General features: G+C 40.0%; 1 protein-coding gene across 1 annotated transcript; it reads right to left on the reverse strand.

Moving 5' to 3' along the window:
* Nucleotides 1–12,223: 12,223 nt before the first annotated feature.
* On the reverse strand, nt 12,224–15,117 carry LOC124141970 (D-aminoacyl-tRNA deacylase 2-like). The gene is made up of 4 exons (XM_046510177.2): nt 14,996–15,117; nt 14,453–14,614; nt 13,865–13,934; nt 12,224–12,887 (listed from the first exon to the last, which is right to left on the reverse strand). The coding sequence occupies exons 2-4, from the start codon at nt 14,558–14,560 to the stop codon at nt 12,562–12,564; spliced, it is 504 nt and encodes a 167-aa protein (XP_046366133.1). The 5' UTR covers nt 14,561–14,614; nt 14,996–15,117; the 3' UTR covers nt 12,224–12,561.
* Nucleotides 15,118–17,240: the final 2,123 nt, after the last annotated feature.

Genomic DNA, 17,240 nt, shown 5'->3' on the forward strand with positions numbered 1-17,240 from the left:
ATAACTGAACTGTTTTTGTTATTGTTTGCCGACGATGTCATTTTGATATCTAATACAGTTTCTGGTCTACAGAAAAGAATATGCATATTAGAATCATACTGCAATAATAACCAGTTTACAGTTAATTTGGATAAGACTAAAGTGGTTGTTTTTTTAAGAATGGGGGGCATTCTCTCGAGAAGTGAAAAATGGTATTATAGAGGGAAATATTTGGGTATAACTTTTAGAAAAGCATTATCTTGGGATAAGCATACCAGAAGTGTGGCTTCTCAGGCTAGAAATGTTTTGTTGGGCTTATTAAGGATATTACATTGATTTAAACCAATTCCGTTTGAATAATTAATATGGATATTTGATACTAAAATGATGGTCTGAATGGTTTGGGGGTTGGATAGTGTAGCAACTATAGAAATCATTCACATGTTTGCATGTGAACGCTTTCATGGAGAGATTATTCCAACACCACATTAAACAGTATTGGGTGAACTTGGCAGATACCCTTTGTATATGTTTGCATTTAAACGTTCTATAAAATTTGGTTTATCATTATGCAAAATGCTTCAGAAAAATCAATGTTGACTGATCATTGCTTTAATTGTTATATATTTACATGTATTACATGCTGACCGACAACCCGTATGAACATGGGCCGGAGCCTACATTCTTCATGAATAAAGATCATTGTGTCTAGGATCATTGTGTCACTTCACTACATCTCTTACAAAACTACCTTGGGAATACCAACAAATGGGGAGCCAACCTCTTTTGCTACGCCGAATGCCGATCCCTGTCACGTGGTATACCGGGTGCCGCAGACTTGTATGCTCGATGGCATGAAATGTTTAGCTGGTATTGCAACGCGGGTGCCAATATTTCAGTGTTGAATTTGTTTTTCGTCTTTATTTCTGCAAAGGGTGACACATCAAAAGGACATACAGACCTAAGCCTATGAACAACATGGTCAGGCATTCTCTGTGAACAACACAGAAAAGTTTACCCGTACTAGCTGTGTACACTGATATGACTCAAGAGTTACATAAGACGCCAAGACACACTATGCAGTATGAGGGGTGGTTTTGGCCCTCAACATTCTCACAGTCTCTATATATCAGACAGTAATAAAATATTGGATGCTTCATGTAAATGACTGGATACAAAGAAGCGTTATTACAATGTTATTGAAATACGTTACATGCAGTGAGTAATCGATCGCCAGATTGAGTGAAGGAACAAACACTGCTCTACCTCCTATTCACGCTTTACGTCACGTACTGGAACATAATATGTCTATATGCTTTAATTCAGTCGTTCGTGTTCATGTGGGTGAATTATTCATAACATTCAGCGTACATTGTGTTCATTAGATTTGTTCGGAAAATTAAATTCAACATATTCAATCTTGGGTGACGACGCATGTGGGAACATCAGTGAGAGAGTGAGTTTAACGCTGCTTTGAACAGTATTTCAGTAATATCACGTGTGTCAGTTTAATGTGGGAGGAAAGCTCGAAGTACTGCAGGTCTCAGGCCTTTACCAGTTGGTGAAATCCACGAGCACGGGTATGGTGCTGACAAACCTAGAAACAAAATCGGGGCAAACCGGGATTCGAACACATGATCATAGGTTTCTGACACATCTAAGGGAAGCAACTGAACAATGAAATGTGGTGCCTTAGACGACAGGCCACCCGTGCCATGTGTGAATATCAAAGCCGTCATCTCAATCTCAAAGCTGGTAGATCCACTTTCGAGATAAATGGACGCTATGCATAGACGAGAACTGCCCTTGCACAAAGACACGACTGTATAGAGACACAAGTACAATTCAAGTGTCCTTAGCTCGCAATTAATTTGGAAAAAGGTTCGTGGTTTATCAGACACAACGTTAACCCTCACTTGTATCTAGAATCAAATTGTGGGACACTTGCACTTGGTATAGAGTTTAGAGTTCCCTAGGTTCTCCAATTTGACTCTTGTTATATCCCCTGCAAGTGTTTGATTACAGAGGATTGGTTCAATGTAATCCTTTTAAAGATTTAAATTCCAAGTGAGATTGGTTGTGTTTTCCAAGCTGTAACGGCGACCCGACTCCAGCGCAGCGTCTCATGGGATGCCGGTCTGCTTGGGATTACGGCCGCGCACGTTCAACCTACAAAATACACCTCGCCTGCAACTCTACAAATTGATGAATTCTTTGCACGGAACAAGTTCTGATATAATTACGTAGGGACCTCACTTTCCTCGAGCAACGGCGAACATGCAGTTTTCTGAAGTGTGTCTTTATTGTAATCAGCTGTGAGGCAGGGACCAGACATGCCACATAATGACTTGTACACATCTCTGATCGGCTCATCACGAGGATGCTGGTAGATGTCTCACTTACTTCGGGCACTAGCTGACGCACTCAATAGATTACTTTCTGAGAATACATCAAATATAATTTCAGTAATTGAGCACCGATACTGTTGAGATAAGTAGTATCAGTGAACTGTCGATTAACGTATGATCAGGTTTGTCTCTTACATATATGAGTTAACTCCTGGGTTTTGTTCTTCTCTCTCACACTTAAACACACACGCACGCACGCACGCACGCACGCACGCACGCACGCACACACACACACACACACACACACACACACAGGCGCACACGTGCACATTCACGTCAACGCCAGATAATAACCAGTCTCGATTATCTGGACGTAAAAGGCAAAATAGCTGTGAAAACTACATGAACACATCACTGAAAAACAGTGACGACACCAGGTGGTCGCGAAAGGCGTAAGCATGTCCTGCCCAGGCGGTAGCACCCGCCACTCACAATTTGTATAAAAAGTAAGTATTTGTTTCTTGTCTGACGCCGCACAGCAGTACTCCTGCCATGATTTCAGTGTTTCATAAGCTTGTTTTTCTCTTGCGGTAAATTGGCAGATGTTATAAAACCGCCTGAATGATGACAGTTGCCAGCCTCCAGTAGCTAGCCTTCAATGTCGCACCATGATGGCTGCGGGGCCGGAAATGACCTGTCAGCTGCTTGATGGTACTTCCGGTACTTTGCGCCACCTAGCGGGGGTTAAATGAAGAAACGAGGACTGATAAGTCATCCGTTTATGATTATAAAAGTACTTAAGGAAAACACACACGCAACTTCTCAAACATATTTATCTTTGAGACGATGTCCAAAACCAGGAGTGACAATACGCTGATGGATCGAATGTCTGCTTTTGATGCCTATATTAGTACAACATTATACAAAGCAGTCGTTTAGGTAAGCAAAACCATGCCCTCCATTATGAAGGATACTTATAAAAGAGGAACGCATTCCTACCTTTATGTTAGTACATTGAAGTTATAGCCGTACTCGTACAGGAAGGTCACGTCACTACATGTGTCTTTCACTACATTTTGAAACAGTGTGAGCATACTGCGCTCGAAACTATTCACACAAAGCACAGAAACAGTTGACGTTTCTGATTCATTGTGGTGGGACATTACATGCAAGTAGCCGCTCGATACCTTTCATCAAATGATCTGTATTTATTTGATCACCGCCATGATAGTTTCATTCTAACAGCATTATTGTTTGTCTGTTTTTTGTTTAACGCGTCGCTCAGCAATATTCCTAGCTATTTGACGACGGTTTGTAAATAACAAAGTTTGGACCAACAATCCAGTGATTGACATCATGGGCATCGTGCAATCCACCAAGTCACCGAGCCTGCTCACCCCATCCTCTTAGTCGCCACTTACACGTATAGGTTGCCGAGGACATAAGTCCTTACCCGTAAACCCCACGAGCATTGTACACCTGGCCGTAAGCGTATAGCATTTGCATCTCCACGTTCATAAAACCTTTATTTCCCTAAATGGTACAAAGGTGATACTTGTTCGTTAAACTGCACTGTTCGTTTTACGTTACGATCTCCACTCGAACACAGAGCTAAAGCTTAACACAGCTTGCTTAAAGCTTGATATTGGACCTATAATATCAGGATAAGGATCGCGTAGCATAGTATACCATCATTCTTCTGGTGTAGGTTTCCATGCACAAGATCTACGCACCACTCTATTGCAGCTCGTATCAGACACGCAGGACGGCCCCTATGTTAGGAAACACGAACGAGTGCCATTTCTAATACCTCACCCCTCTACCCTAGCCGAACACCTAAAGTTCTAGGAAGATACCCGACTTCTCTCACTCCCTTGTTTTGGAAGTGGTCAGTAATTTGCATACATATTAATTCGCCTAAGAAAAATGGAAAATGACGACCTATGAACTCATTTCGTGTACTTTTTGGCTAAAAAAAGAAAGCTTTTCAACTGCTACGGAACAAAATGGCGGTCTTCATGTGATGACAGTTTATATCTTAAAGCCGATTTCTTGATAGTTTTGACAATAAATACAGTCTTTAACAAGAAGGTTATGCAATTGTGGAGCATTATACAAGTATCGGAAAGAAAACAGTCGAAACTGCCTTACTTTTTCCATTAAAAAAAAAAAAGTGCCCGTGGTGATCGAAGATGACAAATGTCAAAACGTGATAAAATCAGATGACCATACTGATACTGATGTGCAAACAGAGAATTTCGTGCGGGGCTGTATTGAAAAACTTATAACGAAGAACGTGTGTTTTTTTCTGGACGATATGCCACAAATATGACAAAAGTGGGAAGGTGAATGCATTAAAGACTGGGTCAAAATCTTTTCGTTGACACGAAATAAAAACCTGCGCAACAGTGAGTAAACTAACATCATCTGTGATCATGAAAAAATGAAATGTCACGGCAGGATCTAACTCAAAACACGTCCCAAACCATATGTACTAGTATTAAATTGCACACGGTGTGTTCCTACAGCATATCAGTTATCAAAATGGCGATGCGAAAATGGCTGAGAAATGGGAGAATTCAACATAGCTTTTCTGTAATAGCCTCGGCTTCAGAGATCATATTGCTGAAGCTGTATACACTAGCTCTGTGTGCTTTCAGGGCCAATTGTTTGCTTCCTTGTTCTTTAACAGTAATAGTAAAGCTATATGACGGCAGTCTGTAAATAATGGCGTCTGGACCAGAACATCCAATGATAACATCCCACGCAATTGGGATACGATGACATGCCATCAACCAAGTCTCCAAACCTAACCACCCGATCCATTGAGTCACCTCTTAAGATAAGCATGGGTTGCTGAAGACCAATTCCAACCCGGATCTTCACTCGTTGGACATCAGTGAAGACGACGAAGAAGATGACACAAGGGGTGGCTGCAATAGCCTCGAAGAGAATCAGGAAGCCCTTCATCTGCCATCATTAAGGAAAATGTTGATAAAATACATATTACCATGGAAGATGGACGACTCACCACATCTCATATAGCAGTAGGTTGAGAACATTTTGAGGAATGAACTGGGGCAAGACAAAGGTTTCAGCCAGGTGGGTTCCAAGGCTTCCGAACGCTACAGGTTCATAATCTCTTGTAAGAATGTACGTCTTTTTTAAGCAGACCCGCTGATTTTGTTGAACGATTTGTAACCATGGATGAGCCTTCAGTTCACCACTATCAGCCAGAAACTAAACAAGAGTCAAAGCAGTCGAAACAGCTAACATTTCCCCCAAAGAATAAGGAAAGGTCTGTTCCATCAGCTGGCAAGGTGATTACTTCCGTTTCCGGGATTCCAAAGGAATCCTACTGATAGGCAATCACCCGTAAGGTCAGACCATCAGTGGCCAATATTATAATATGTTTAGGCAATTGCACATGAACACAAATCTATTTTCGCCATGGCTGCAATGCATGACTGGCTCTGAACTCATGAAACATCATCTGTATTCAAAACTCCATCAATGCAGTTCGTCATAGTTAGTCTTAGAACTTTTCAGCTACCCCTCGAAAAACGTTAAGATATTATATATATGTGCATATATACAGTACATTCAAGAGTTCAATATACATAGTTGCAGAGGTTCACAAGGAGCAGCACACGGACCAGCAGTCCAGACTAGTCGGTATTCAAGCCCCTCTTGGTCGCTGTTCTCCACTATCTCTCCGTAGAGATGCTATATATAGATGTGGTCGCCCACAACAGAGTTCTTATCGGAAATAAACATAGATCTTAAATGCCACTGGTTGAAATATAATACAGGGAAAATAGTTCCAAGTGAGTAATAACAATTCAATGACATATGACACTTAATTACTTCTGTGTGGACAAAGACTAAGCACAGTGAAGGTGAGTGAGTTTGTTTTTACTGCTGGGTCTAGGCACATTCTCAACAGATGCAAAATTTATTCACTCTGGACGTATAAATGTAGTCATTCTGTTACGGTTAATTCTGCTGTTACAGCAAAACCCAAAAATTGTCACAGATGTATTCGCATGCTCTCTCAGAGTTGGTTGTATTATAGTTCCTTCTTGTTTTACATATCCAGAAATGATCTGGCCAACATAAATGGAGACATTAAGAAAAGTCTATGAACCGAGAATTCAATTCCCTCTCGAAACAATTCACCTTTTCCACCTGTTCTATGTGCTGCTGCTATAATTTTAATATCAGACTCTAGTATCTTGTCTCCAGAACCGCACAGATGTTCCCAAATAATACTGTACAAGAATTCTGGATATGTAAATCTTGAAACCAAGATGTGTGCAGGTAAACAATCGGAATGTGTATTCATCTTACAAATTCTTTGGCGTCACTTTCTCATCTTACCTTTAAGAATAATCAACCCCCTTCTTACGGAAAGGAAGTACATATGTTTCGCATTGTTGGAGAAAATGTAATGCGCACTTTCCTTTCAGACGATAAGAATTTATTTATATATATTAAAACATGTATAAAAATAAAACATACTGACGTATATTTAATTTGTCACCACATACGATCAAATATTTGTGGGCCGACATTGACCTTCTCGTGCATTTGGCGTACAGCGAATCAGTGAACGAGCGTGACCTGACCTTTTTGAATAGTGACATCATCGTTTCTCTGTTTCTCTCTTTTGTGTACTTCTTACAAGTATTGTCAGTCGTTTGTTCAGCGTCCGTTTGTTAATATGTCAAAGAAACCATCTTACAAATGAACGCATTTGGTGTTCATTTGTTTGTTTGTTATTTAACGCCGCACTCAAAAATATTCCAGCTATATGACGGCGGTCTGTACAGCTTTGTGTCTGGACCAGACAATCCAGTGATTAATATTGTGATCAACAATCCACACCGTCAACCAAGTCACCCGAACCATTTGGTCGCCTCTTACGACCAGTATAGGTTGCTGGAGACCAATTCTAACCTGTAATCCCCATGGTATAACGTCATTTGAACGTAACATATAGCGACATTGACTGTGGTGGTATGCAGACTGGTCTGTAGTCAGGAGACCCAAAACAGGCCGTCCGTAAGAAAACAATTGTTAAAAACCGTCCTATCACCTAAACAGGGAATCTCGCAATATTATAAACAGAGGGGCAAAAGATGCTATACCTCTCAGATGATTTTATCATATATTTGATTTTCAGTTGCAAATATCTTAAGTTAGCGACATTGTATAATAACAATGAACTGTACTGACGCTTAGTCACTTCTACACGGTTATATTTTCTGAAATATAATTTTATTTAAACTTTTATAAATTTGAAACAAAATCTCATAATAAATAACTGCTGATGGGTATCTTAGACATCTATCTTCGAAAATCAATAAATATGCTTCTTCGGCACAAATTTACATTCAAAACATGGTAGGGATTATGTGGGTGTAAATTCGTTTCTTACCCCTCTTTGTTGAACTAATTTAGTTTTACAGATACTTACCCAGCCTCAGATTACTTTTTACTAACTATTGTTGGGATACGTGTTAGTTAAACAGACATAATCAAATTTAAAACAACCCTTCTTTCAATTACATAAAAAAAAAGACTCGGTATACTTTCTTTTGCCGCTAAGTTTAGTTCAAAACAGACGTCATCAGTCAAATTTTTGAGCCCATCATTGCATGTCAATCGTTTCCACTTGGTTGTTTTTTATAGTTTTCGGGGGTATAGTTAGGTTTGGGGGATACATGGTGCTTTTTAAGCTTTATATCATAATGACAGGCGGTGAGCCATTGCCCACTAGGTGTGCAAAATAAACAAACCTCAGGTGCATGATTGTCTGGTCCAGACTTGATTATTTACAGACGGCCTTCATATTGCTGTGATGTTGAGGAGTATGGCGTTAAACAAACAAATGAACCAAACCAACATCACTATTTCAATAATGAATGTCAATATATTTATCAAAAAAGAGCAAACAACTTTTTCACAATATAGTTATTTTTCAGAAAAATATTAGTTCGTTCTGAACAGATATCTTATTACTGATTCATGTATTTAAAAGAGCATGTAACACAGCACAAGGGAGGTAATGATTTATCATAAATTAAAGTCACGATGCAGTGAGTGAGTGAGTATGGTTTTACGCTGCCTTTAGCAATATTCCAGCAATATCGCGGCGGCTGGGGACACCAGAAATGGGCTTCATAAATTGTACCAATGTTGGGAATCGAACCCGGGTCTTCAGCGTGATGAGCGTACGCTTTAACCACTAGGCTACCCAAACGCCTATAAGATGCATAGGCTTCCTATCTATTTTCCTGTGATGTTAGTCGATGAAAAGGCCAAAACAGAGCTATCAAGAAAGAAATTTGTTCTTTTATGTTTCGATGATGTAATGTGCACATTATTTATTTTTGGTTTTGGTTTTTCTGTTTGTTTATTGTTGTTTTTTTGGCCCCCTCCCTGCAATAAATTACCTGTCCCTTAGTATAGGATATATCACCAAGGTCAATGATACCACGTGGTCAAATGTTCCGACGGCTTCCACGTCATTTCAAGGCATTGTAACTTTTTAGACCCAATATAACATTAATTGATCACATTGACACATTGACAAAGCAATGCAGAAAGATTCCAGTACGTATTGGGATCGTAATGAACAAGCATCGTTGCGCCACCAGTGGCTATTACGATTTATGTTCCTTCTATGTCCATCCTACTGACCAATCAGATTCCACCTCTGTTATCACTTGCATTTGCACCAAACAAAATGGCGGCAAGTGAAGACGATTTGATCGATAATCAAGATATCTATTGTAATAAAATGGGTCTTACTTCGCGAAGTGTACCAAATCACGTGATTACCTTGATTAAGAACATTAATAGATTTGGAAAATATCAGCATTCTGTTGACGGTACACATGCTTTCAAAATCCTGCAATCGACCGAAATCTGTATACGAACCGAAAGTTAATTTCGTTTCGCGATTTCGATTGGATTATGCAAAGACTCATTAGGCCAGCCAAAATATAACTCCATAATTCCGGCCTTGTTTGGCAAGAAAGGAAACTGGATTTTTATAGTCGGATAACTCCCTTGCCTCGGGAAAATGATCCCCCACCAATGATTGCAAGCTGACAACTATAAACTAATAATATTGAATTTTATAAAACGACAGGCATCAGTCCTAACTAACATGATACATTTACAAAGTCGCGGGCCACTTAGTGAAAGATCTGGTACCAGAATAAAACTGACCTTAATTTGTTGCCTCGGAAAAGAAAATCTATTTTTTTAACTTCCAGAACATCAAATGCACTAGTTCAGCACTTGCTTCATGTGCATACAAAGGTTCACAATATATGAAACAGTTAATGCTCTCATTTCAGCAAACCCAAACAACAACTAAACATAGGGCATAACTCTGTAACATATTAAGTCTTTATGGCTGTTTTCGAACTTCATAACATATTCAAAATTTCATCTATAGTGGTTTCTGAGAAATTGACAGTACCGTGCACCATGTGCAAAAGACCAAATAGGGGCCATAACTCTGAAAACCATGAATTTACAATGACGGATTTCAAACTTGATCGAAATATTTCTCTCTTACTGATTTATGCAAAATGTCGTCCCTTTAACATTAGCGGATTCAAGAAAATCTGCACTTTATGGGAGTACAGTGCACCAGGTCCAAAACCTTAAGGTAAGGGTCATAACTCTGCAAAATAATTATTTCTGATGCTTCGCAGCTCAACATCCTATAGTGACATGTGCAAATACAACAATAAACAAAAAACAGTACAGTGTTCACCTGACCAGCTACATTACACAAAACACGAGATATGTATAGGTTTGGTTGGTTGGTTGGTTTGTTGTTTAACGCCGCACTCAGCAATATTCCAGCTATATGACGGAGATAATCGAGTCTGGACCAGACAATCCAGTGATTAATATCATGAGCTTAGATCCACGCAATTGGAATCGATGACATGCATCTACCAAGTCAGCGAGCCTGACCACCCGATCCCGTTAGTCGCCTTTTACGACAAGCTTAGTCATCTTTTACGGCAAGCATGGGTTGCTGAAGACCTATTCTACCCCGGATCTTCACAGGTCGTATAGGTTTGGTAAAGGTTGGGTGAAATGCAAATGACCTTTCTACGGGTCAGTATTCGAGAGATACCAGGGTAAGTCAGTACTGAGCACCGGTATGTTCTGTTACAGTGTACCTGAGAAAAGCACTGTTAATCATTTAACAGGGTTTTATCTAGGATTCGAAACTAAGCACCTTTGACAGGTTAATTGGGGACAGAATTGTGATATTTTTTTATGTTCTTGTTTTTGTTTATTCTGAGGTTTTAGTAACTTTTGTATTCAAATTGGGAATTTTTACTGTCATTTACTGAAGACTTGGGGCCGTTATCAATGGAGTAATTAATCGAGTCTGGACCAGACATGAGCATCGCTCTACACTATTAGGATACAACGCCATGCATCAACCAACTCAATCTGTCCACCCTATCTCGTTAGTCGCCCTTACGTCAAGCATGGGTTTCAGAAGATCAAGTCTGTTTTATGGACACACCAGAATCATTTAAACCTAGCTAATTAATGACCTGTCTTCTTACTTATGTGAGCAGATAAGAATAGCAGTATTCATCATGAAAAGAAAACTCTGAAAGCCTTATCATTTCTTTGCGAATACCTGCTTCACTGAGTAGGTCCAATCTTTCTCCAACTAAAGTTGGTTGGTTGCTTGGTTTGTTGTCTAACGCCGCACTCAGCAATATTCCAGCTATATGACGGCGGTCTGTAAATAATCGAGTCAGGACCAGACAATAAAGTGATTGATATCATGAGCATCGGTCCACGCAATTGGGATCAATGACATGCATCAACCAAGTCAGCGAGCCTGACCACCCGAACCCGTTAGTAGCCTTTTACGACAAGCATAGGTTGAAGACCTATTCTACCCCGGAATCTTCACGGGTCTCTCCAACCAAAGACGTACATACATCCATCTATATGTCTTTTCTCCAACATAGGTGCAGGTTTTTGTTTTGAGAAAAAGTCCATTTACCTTATTGGAAATTGAACTCCGTCAACTCCCTTGCCTCGGAAAGATGACCTGACCTGTCTTGAAATTAAGTGTACGAAACAGTATTATTTTAATTGGGCCAGATACACTGCACTTAAATAAGACATCTACAGTTTGTAACATTTTTGTGTGCTGCTTAACACCGCACTCAGCAATATTCCAGCCATATGACGGCGGTCTGTAAATAATCGAGTCTGAAACAGACAATCCAGGGATTGACCACATGAGCATCGATCTACGCAATTTGGGATATCATACAACACATCATACTGTCTATATCTCCTGTTGTAATTAGCATTGGATAAGGACAAAGAATAACAGAACAAAAACAGTAGCTTCAAGGTGCCATTTATCTAAGGCGTCAAGAGTTATCTCCCATACATTAAAGCACCTTCCCGAGACAAGGGACTTAACTGACTATAGAAGTCCAGTTTCCACCCTTGCCGAACTAGGCTGGTATTATGGAGTATTGTGGTATTTTGGCTGGACTAACTAGTCAATGTATAGTCCAATCAAATTCGCGCAATGAAATCGAAATCCGGTTCGTAAACTGTTATGCAGAGTTCGGTCGATTGCAGGAATTGCAAAGCATGTGCACTGCCTACTCGGCGTCAACAGATATTTTCCAAATCTTTTCATGTTTTTAATCATGGTGCTCAAGTGATTTGATGCATTTCACGATGTAAGACCCATTTTGTCACAATAAAGATCTTGATTATCGATCCTATCGTCTTGACTGGGCACCGCCATTTAGTTTGAAGCAAATGCAAGTGATACGAGAGGTAGAATCTGATTGGTCCATATGAGAGGCATAGTAGGGACATAACTCGTAATAGCCACTGGTGCCGTTACGATCAAGTCCAGGAATTCAAGCCTAGTTCTGCAAGGGTGGAAACTGGACTTTTAAAGTCAGTTAACTCTCTTGCCTCGGGAAGATGGCATTGAAGCTGCAGGATAAGCTAACTCCTCATTAAAGTGCAGATATCCCAGTTTACAGCAGTCAACTTTCCATGGTCATTAAGTAAAAAAGGAATGATATCAAGATTTGTTGTCATTCAGTGAGAAAGGATATTCTATGCACCAACTCATATATTTTCCATAAAAACAACGACAATGTTTTTGTAAATCAAGAACCTGAACTGGCAGTGACTGTCAAAACTCCAGTAAATGTGTATATGGACCATTGGTATCACATGAAAACACCTGTCTGTTCCCATAGGTACCTGCCTGGACGACACATCCAGCCTCCTGTGAACAAACAGTCTCCTGTAGGGCAGTCCGACACAGAGACACAAAATCTGCGTACAAAGATGCTCCCTCCCCTTTGTCTATGTTTCTATGATACTGCATTCTCTTGCCCTTCAGAGATCCACCAAGTGTAGCCTGTGGAATGATGAGGACATTCCCTGGGAGCTCCAACACAGAAACACGCTTCCCTTCACCAGTCTCACTCAACTGGGCAGACAGCACACACTTCACTACAACCAACAACGTTTACAATCACTCCACTACAAAACTAGACTTTATTGCAGGCTTTACAAGCCTTATCAGTTGACCTTGTGTACATTTCACTGAAATAAAAATCCTGACATTTAAACACAACACTTAAGCAATGTTAAGTCCATAGGCAGATCCAGAGGTAGGGTCCATGCCCAAATTCATCTTCCTATGTCTGTGAAATTCATAGAAGCTTACAGAGCCAATATGCCTTAGAATTCGAGAGCATGGTCAAAATAAAGTCAAAATTGCAAAATATTTTAAAGTAGATTATTTAATAACTACCCACTATTCACTACACATATACCAAATTTCATCACATTTATTAACAACAAAAAATTGACTGAGTAATGCCCATAATTAACTTTTTCAATATGGTAGGTGAGATGGCCAAATCGAGCATAATCAAAGTGCAAAGGTGAAAATTATGAAAATAATGAAAAATGGAACACGCATTGATTCCCACTACTAATTACACACATACCAATTTTTCCCTACATTTTGACAGATAAATGCTGAGTAGTGGCCATAAAGATGTTTTTAACATGGTGGCCATGTTGAAAATCTGCGGTGGCCCATACACGCCACTGGTGAGATCATTTTTCACTGCATGCCTCTATATTTTATCTGGCTCAATCTTTCAAAGCTCAATCTTATGGATACAATCTCCAACCTGTCGATTGCCAGGGCACTGATCTGGAAGTAATTCTGGTCACATGTGGTATGCCAATTTGAAACGGAAAGTATCTAGCAAAATATAGAGGCATACAGTGAAAAATTATCTCACCAGTGGACATATCTGGCGGCCGCCAGAAAAAAATATAGAGGCATACAGTGAAAAATGATCTCACCAGTGGCAGGTATGGGCCACCGGAAAAATCAAATTTGAACTTCTTGAAAAGATTCAGTGTTATCATAGGTGAAAACAGTGACTTTGTCTTGCCAGTTGAAATATTACCCATTTTATCAAGGATATCAGCTGTAGCTCCTTTCAGGAAACACACATACATGACAAGTCCTTTTCCAATCTGAAATATAAAAAAGCCTATATGCTACTAATCACCTGAATACTTGTTATGAATAGTTGTGAAAAGTTATGAATACACATGTCTGTATAAAAACTAAGGCATTTATTTCAATGTTTCTTTGTTGTTTTGTCAGTCAGCAATATTCCTCAATTTTTAAGTCCTTTTTAGTAACTTTTAGACCATGATTTGCATGTCAGACAACAGTAATAAGATTGGTTGAAGACTGGTGGAAAGCATGTTATAATCATATGAGTATGTCGCTGCAATATCTAGAAGGCTTTTAATTATCTTCCTCATCACTAGAGACTGGTGAAGCTGCAAGGCCTACGCCACCCCTACGCAGCTATCACAGAAAACAACATGTACAACTGGGTCCAAACTGCAGTGACTAGCTTTATATCTTTGAGGGTGTAGGACAGTGTATGCCCTGTTATCACACTATCCCCCTTCCATCCTAATTCGCTAATTCTGGATGGATCTCTACAATCAAATTTCATGGACACTTGGTTGCCATATACCTCAACATATTTTGCTTCAGTATCCTCTGTGGCAGGTTGAACTTGTAAACGTGCAGATAAACATTGCTGTAAAACAATTCGGGCTTTACTCCCCTGACCACTCGCCATTACACCAGCAGACAAGATAAATGCCAGGAAGGTTCGCGTGGCCTGAAAGAGCGTCTGCAACCAAGGGGGGTAACTCTATTGCACGTACATAAAATACACATAGTATAAAAGTAAAACTACAGTTACAAACCACAATCCATATATTGGAATTATTTTGGATGATATTGTAATACGAAATATCCGAAAGGGGAGAAGGTCGTTACTTGAAGAAAAGCTCAGTCTCAATTGTTCTTATCACAAGCGACCCAAGATGGCAGCTCCCACTGGGCATGACCGATCACGCCGTCCTAACGACGAGGAAGAAGATGACCCAGTTGAGGCAATGTTGAAGCGAACAGGCTGTGCTGAGTTGCATTATGCTGTTCAGGTGTGTCATGTTCATAACATTTAACTGTCGTGCATTTTTCATGAAAGATAGGTTTTTACCCCACTGACCACAGCTTTTAGTGGAAACCTTGAATCGTAATATCCAGACACCGAGACATTCCAGTGTCGTAGCTGTATACATGTACTGGGTGCTGGTTCACTTCTCTGCTCTCCGACATCCACTGGTCGCGGCAACAATGCAGTTTACCGGGCAGTAATTGAGTCAGGCTGCATCACGCGCTTCTCTGATCTCGCGTGACTCTTTGGTGTTATGTTACGTGTTAGTTTGGGTAGGGATACCCCCCAACTCTGTCCTTTGCTCTTTGATGCCCTTTACTGATCAAACACCCTTTTACGATCCTTAGGGTTAGTTGTGAGGTTGGGTAGGGGTTTAACTATCTCTTTTTATGATAACAAAAATCCTTACAGTTTCTTGTCAAGTTTCAAGTTTTGCAGAGAAAGTCGCTACTGTGCATGAGCTTAAAGTTAAAGGTAAACGATCAGGTGCTGATGACTTGGTTAACAAGAACTAATATTATTATTTCTGATAGCGCCCATGTTAAAGTTTTGGCTAATTAGATTAACTCTTTAGTCAAGCTTTGGTTCAATCTGGCAACGTGAATTTGATCCTCCACACACCGCTACATGAAAACTGATAAATTAAGTGCTCCCGGGTAAGTGCGCATCTCCCCTGGTCGCCAATATACACATTCACACTTTTTTAATGTTTCTAAAAAAGTCTGATGTTGATTTTGAACTGGTGTTCACCATCTCCATTCTTATATAGAACAGATTTGTTTCCCTTTGATCGTTTTTATATCTACAGGCCACTGGTCATACATTGGCATGTTTTGTTGTAGGTGACATAATTCATGTCTCTGTGGTATTATAGAGTGGGAAACATGTTAAGGGAGCTGAGCCTGACTAAGTTCCCTTTCTGCTACATATACTACTTGATATCTGCAGCCTTCTCAACTCACACAACATCTTAGATGCTCAATTCTATGCAGTCCTACTCCTGTTTTGGGGATGTGCTTTGCATTAGCACTGTGACAAAAACAGAAGCAAATCAGCCTACTTACATTCAGCGACAAGATGGCATTACCTTCATTGTCAGATGATCAGACACTATCTATGCCAGGAAAGACTTCAGAGTTGTGTTGGCCAGCTACATTTTCCACCCCTTTGACCACTTCTGTAGTATTGAAAGTTTTGACACCAGCAGAGACAAGTTCCACAGATGCATAATTTTTTTTCTCTTCCAGAAATAACTAATTCTTGTGACATCACTCTATTGTTCTAACACCGCCATCATATAGCTTGAATATTGCTGAGTGCAGCTGTTAGAACAAACAACCAAATATTGTGCTGTGTGTTATTTCCCACGAATAATTTCAGCCAAATAGCTGAAGCTCCCCAGTCATCAACATGAACTATTCCGTTGTCATTGCAAATCGCAGTGATTCATTCACCATGTACATTTTGAACTGCATATGCAACCACCTGTTTCATTTCGACGTAGGTATAGTTGGTTGTGTTTGCACATTAGCTGTTCGTCTGCATTAAATTATTCATGTCAAAAAGCCCTCAAAAGCATGTATTCGTGACTCTCGTGTATTCTTTTTCACAAAAACACACTTTTTTGCTCTTTCATCCTGACAGAAGTTACCTTCATCCCCTTACAGCACAGTCCTTTCACAATCGCTTGTTTCAACTCGTTTGGTCTTTCCAGGATTAGCTACAACACTCACAGGCTTTAAAGGGGAGGTGTTTACCAAACTCCTTGCATCAGGTGTCCCCATAGCAACTTGTGTCAACAGTTAGCTTTTCCCTTTGAACCTGCTCTACAATATTTATAGTCAAGAAGTGTCCATGTGATTTAAGATACGTATCGTATAGTGAGGCCCCTAAGTATCGTGATACTTATCGTATCGTGACCTTGCTGTATCGTTGCTGTTGATTCTTTACAGGAATGTATGGCAGAGACGAGGGACTGGCGCCAGTGTCAGGATAAGGTGAAAGCTTTTCGCAAGTGCGTCGAGAAGAGCATGCTAAATCAGTTGCCCAAGAGCTGACCATTGCTGGACACGCCGTGCTGTGACGTGTTGAACTTTTCCATCCGCCCGTTACAGTTCAACCACAGGACCAAGTGTTCTACTGAGTTTAAAAGTCACAGTTGTATGATGAACATATTTCTGTTTGATATACATGTATCATGTATATTGTATATGTCCAAAATAATGATGGAAATGGGTGTAGGTAATTCTATCAAGGTCAGAGGCTTGCCCATCGTGTAATACTTGTAATAAACAAC

This window comes from Haliotis rufescens, unplaced genomic scaffold, assembly GCF_023055435.1.
Source record: "Haliotis rufescens isolate VD_foot unplaced genomic scaffold, xgHalRufe1.0.p SCAF_3, whole genome shotgun sequence".
NCBI classification, from domain to species: Eukaryota; Metazoa; Mollusca; class Gastropoda; order Lepetellida; family Haliotidae; genus Haliotis; species Haliotis rufescens.

Excerpts from the sequence above, each read along its gene's own strand:
- LOC124141970 (XM_046510177.2), bottom strand. The coding sequence starts at position 14,560 with ATGGCGAGTGGTCAGGGGAGTAAAGCCCGAATTGTTTTACAGCAATGT. Across the intron at positions 13,935-14,452 it reads CTGAAGCAAAATATGTTGAG|ATTGGAAAAGGACTTGTCAT; the intron begins GTATATGGCAAC and ends TTTATATTTCAG. Across the intron at positions 12,888-13,864 it reads TGATATCCTTGATAAAATGG|TGAAGTGTGTGCTGTCTGCC; the intron begins GTAATATTTCAA and ends TGTTGGTTGTAG.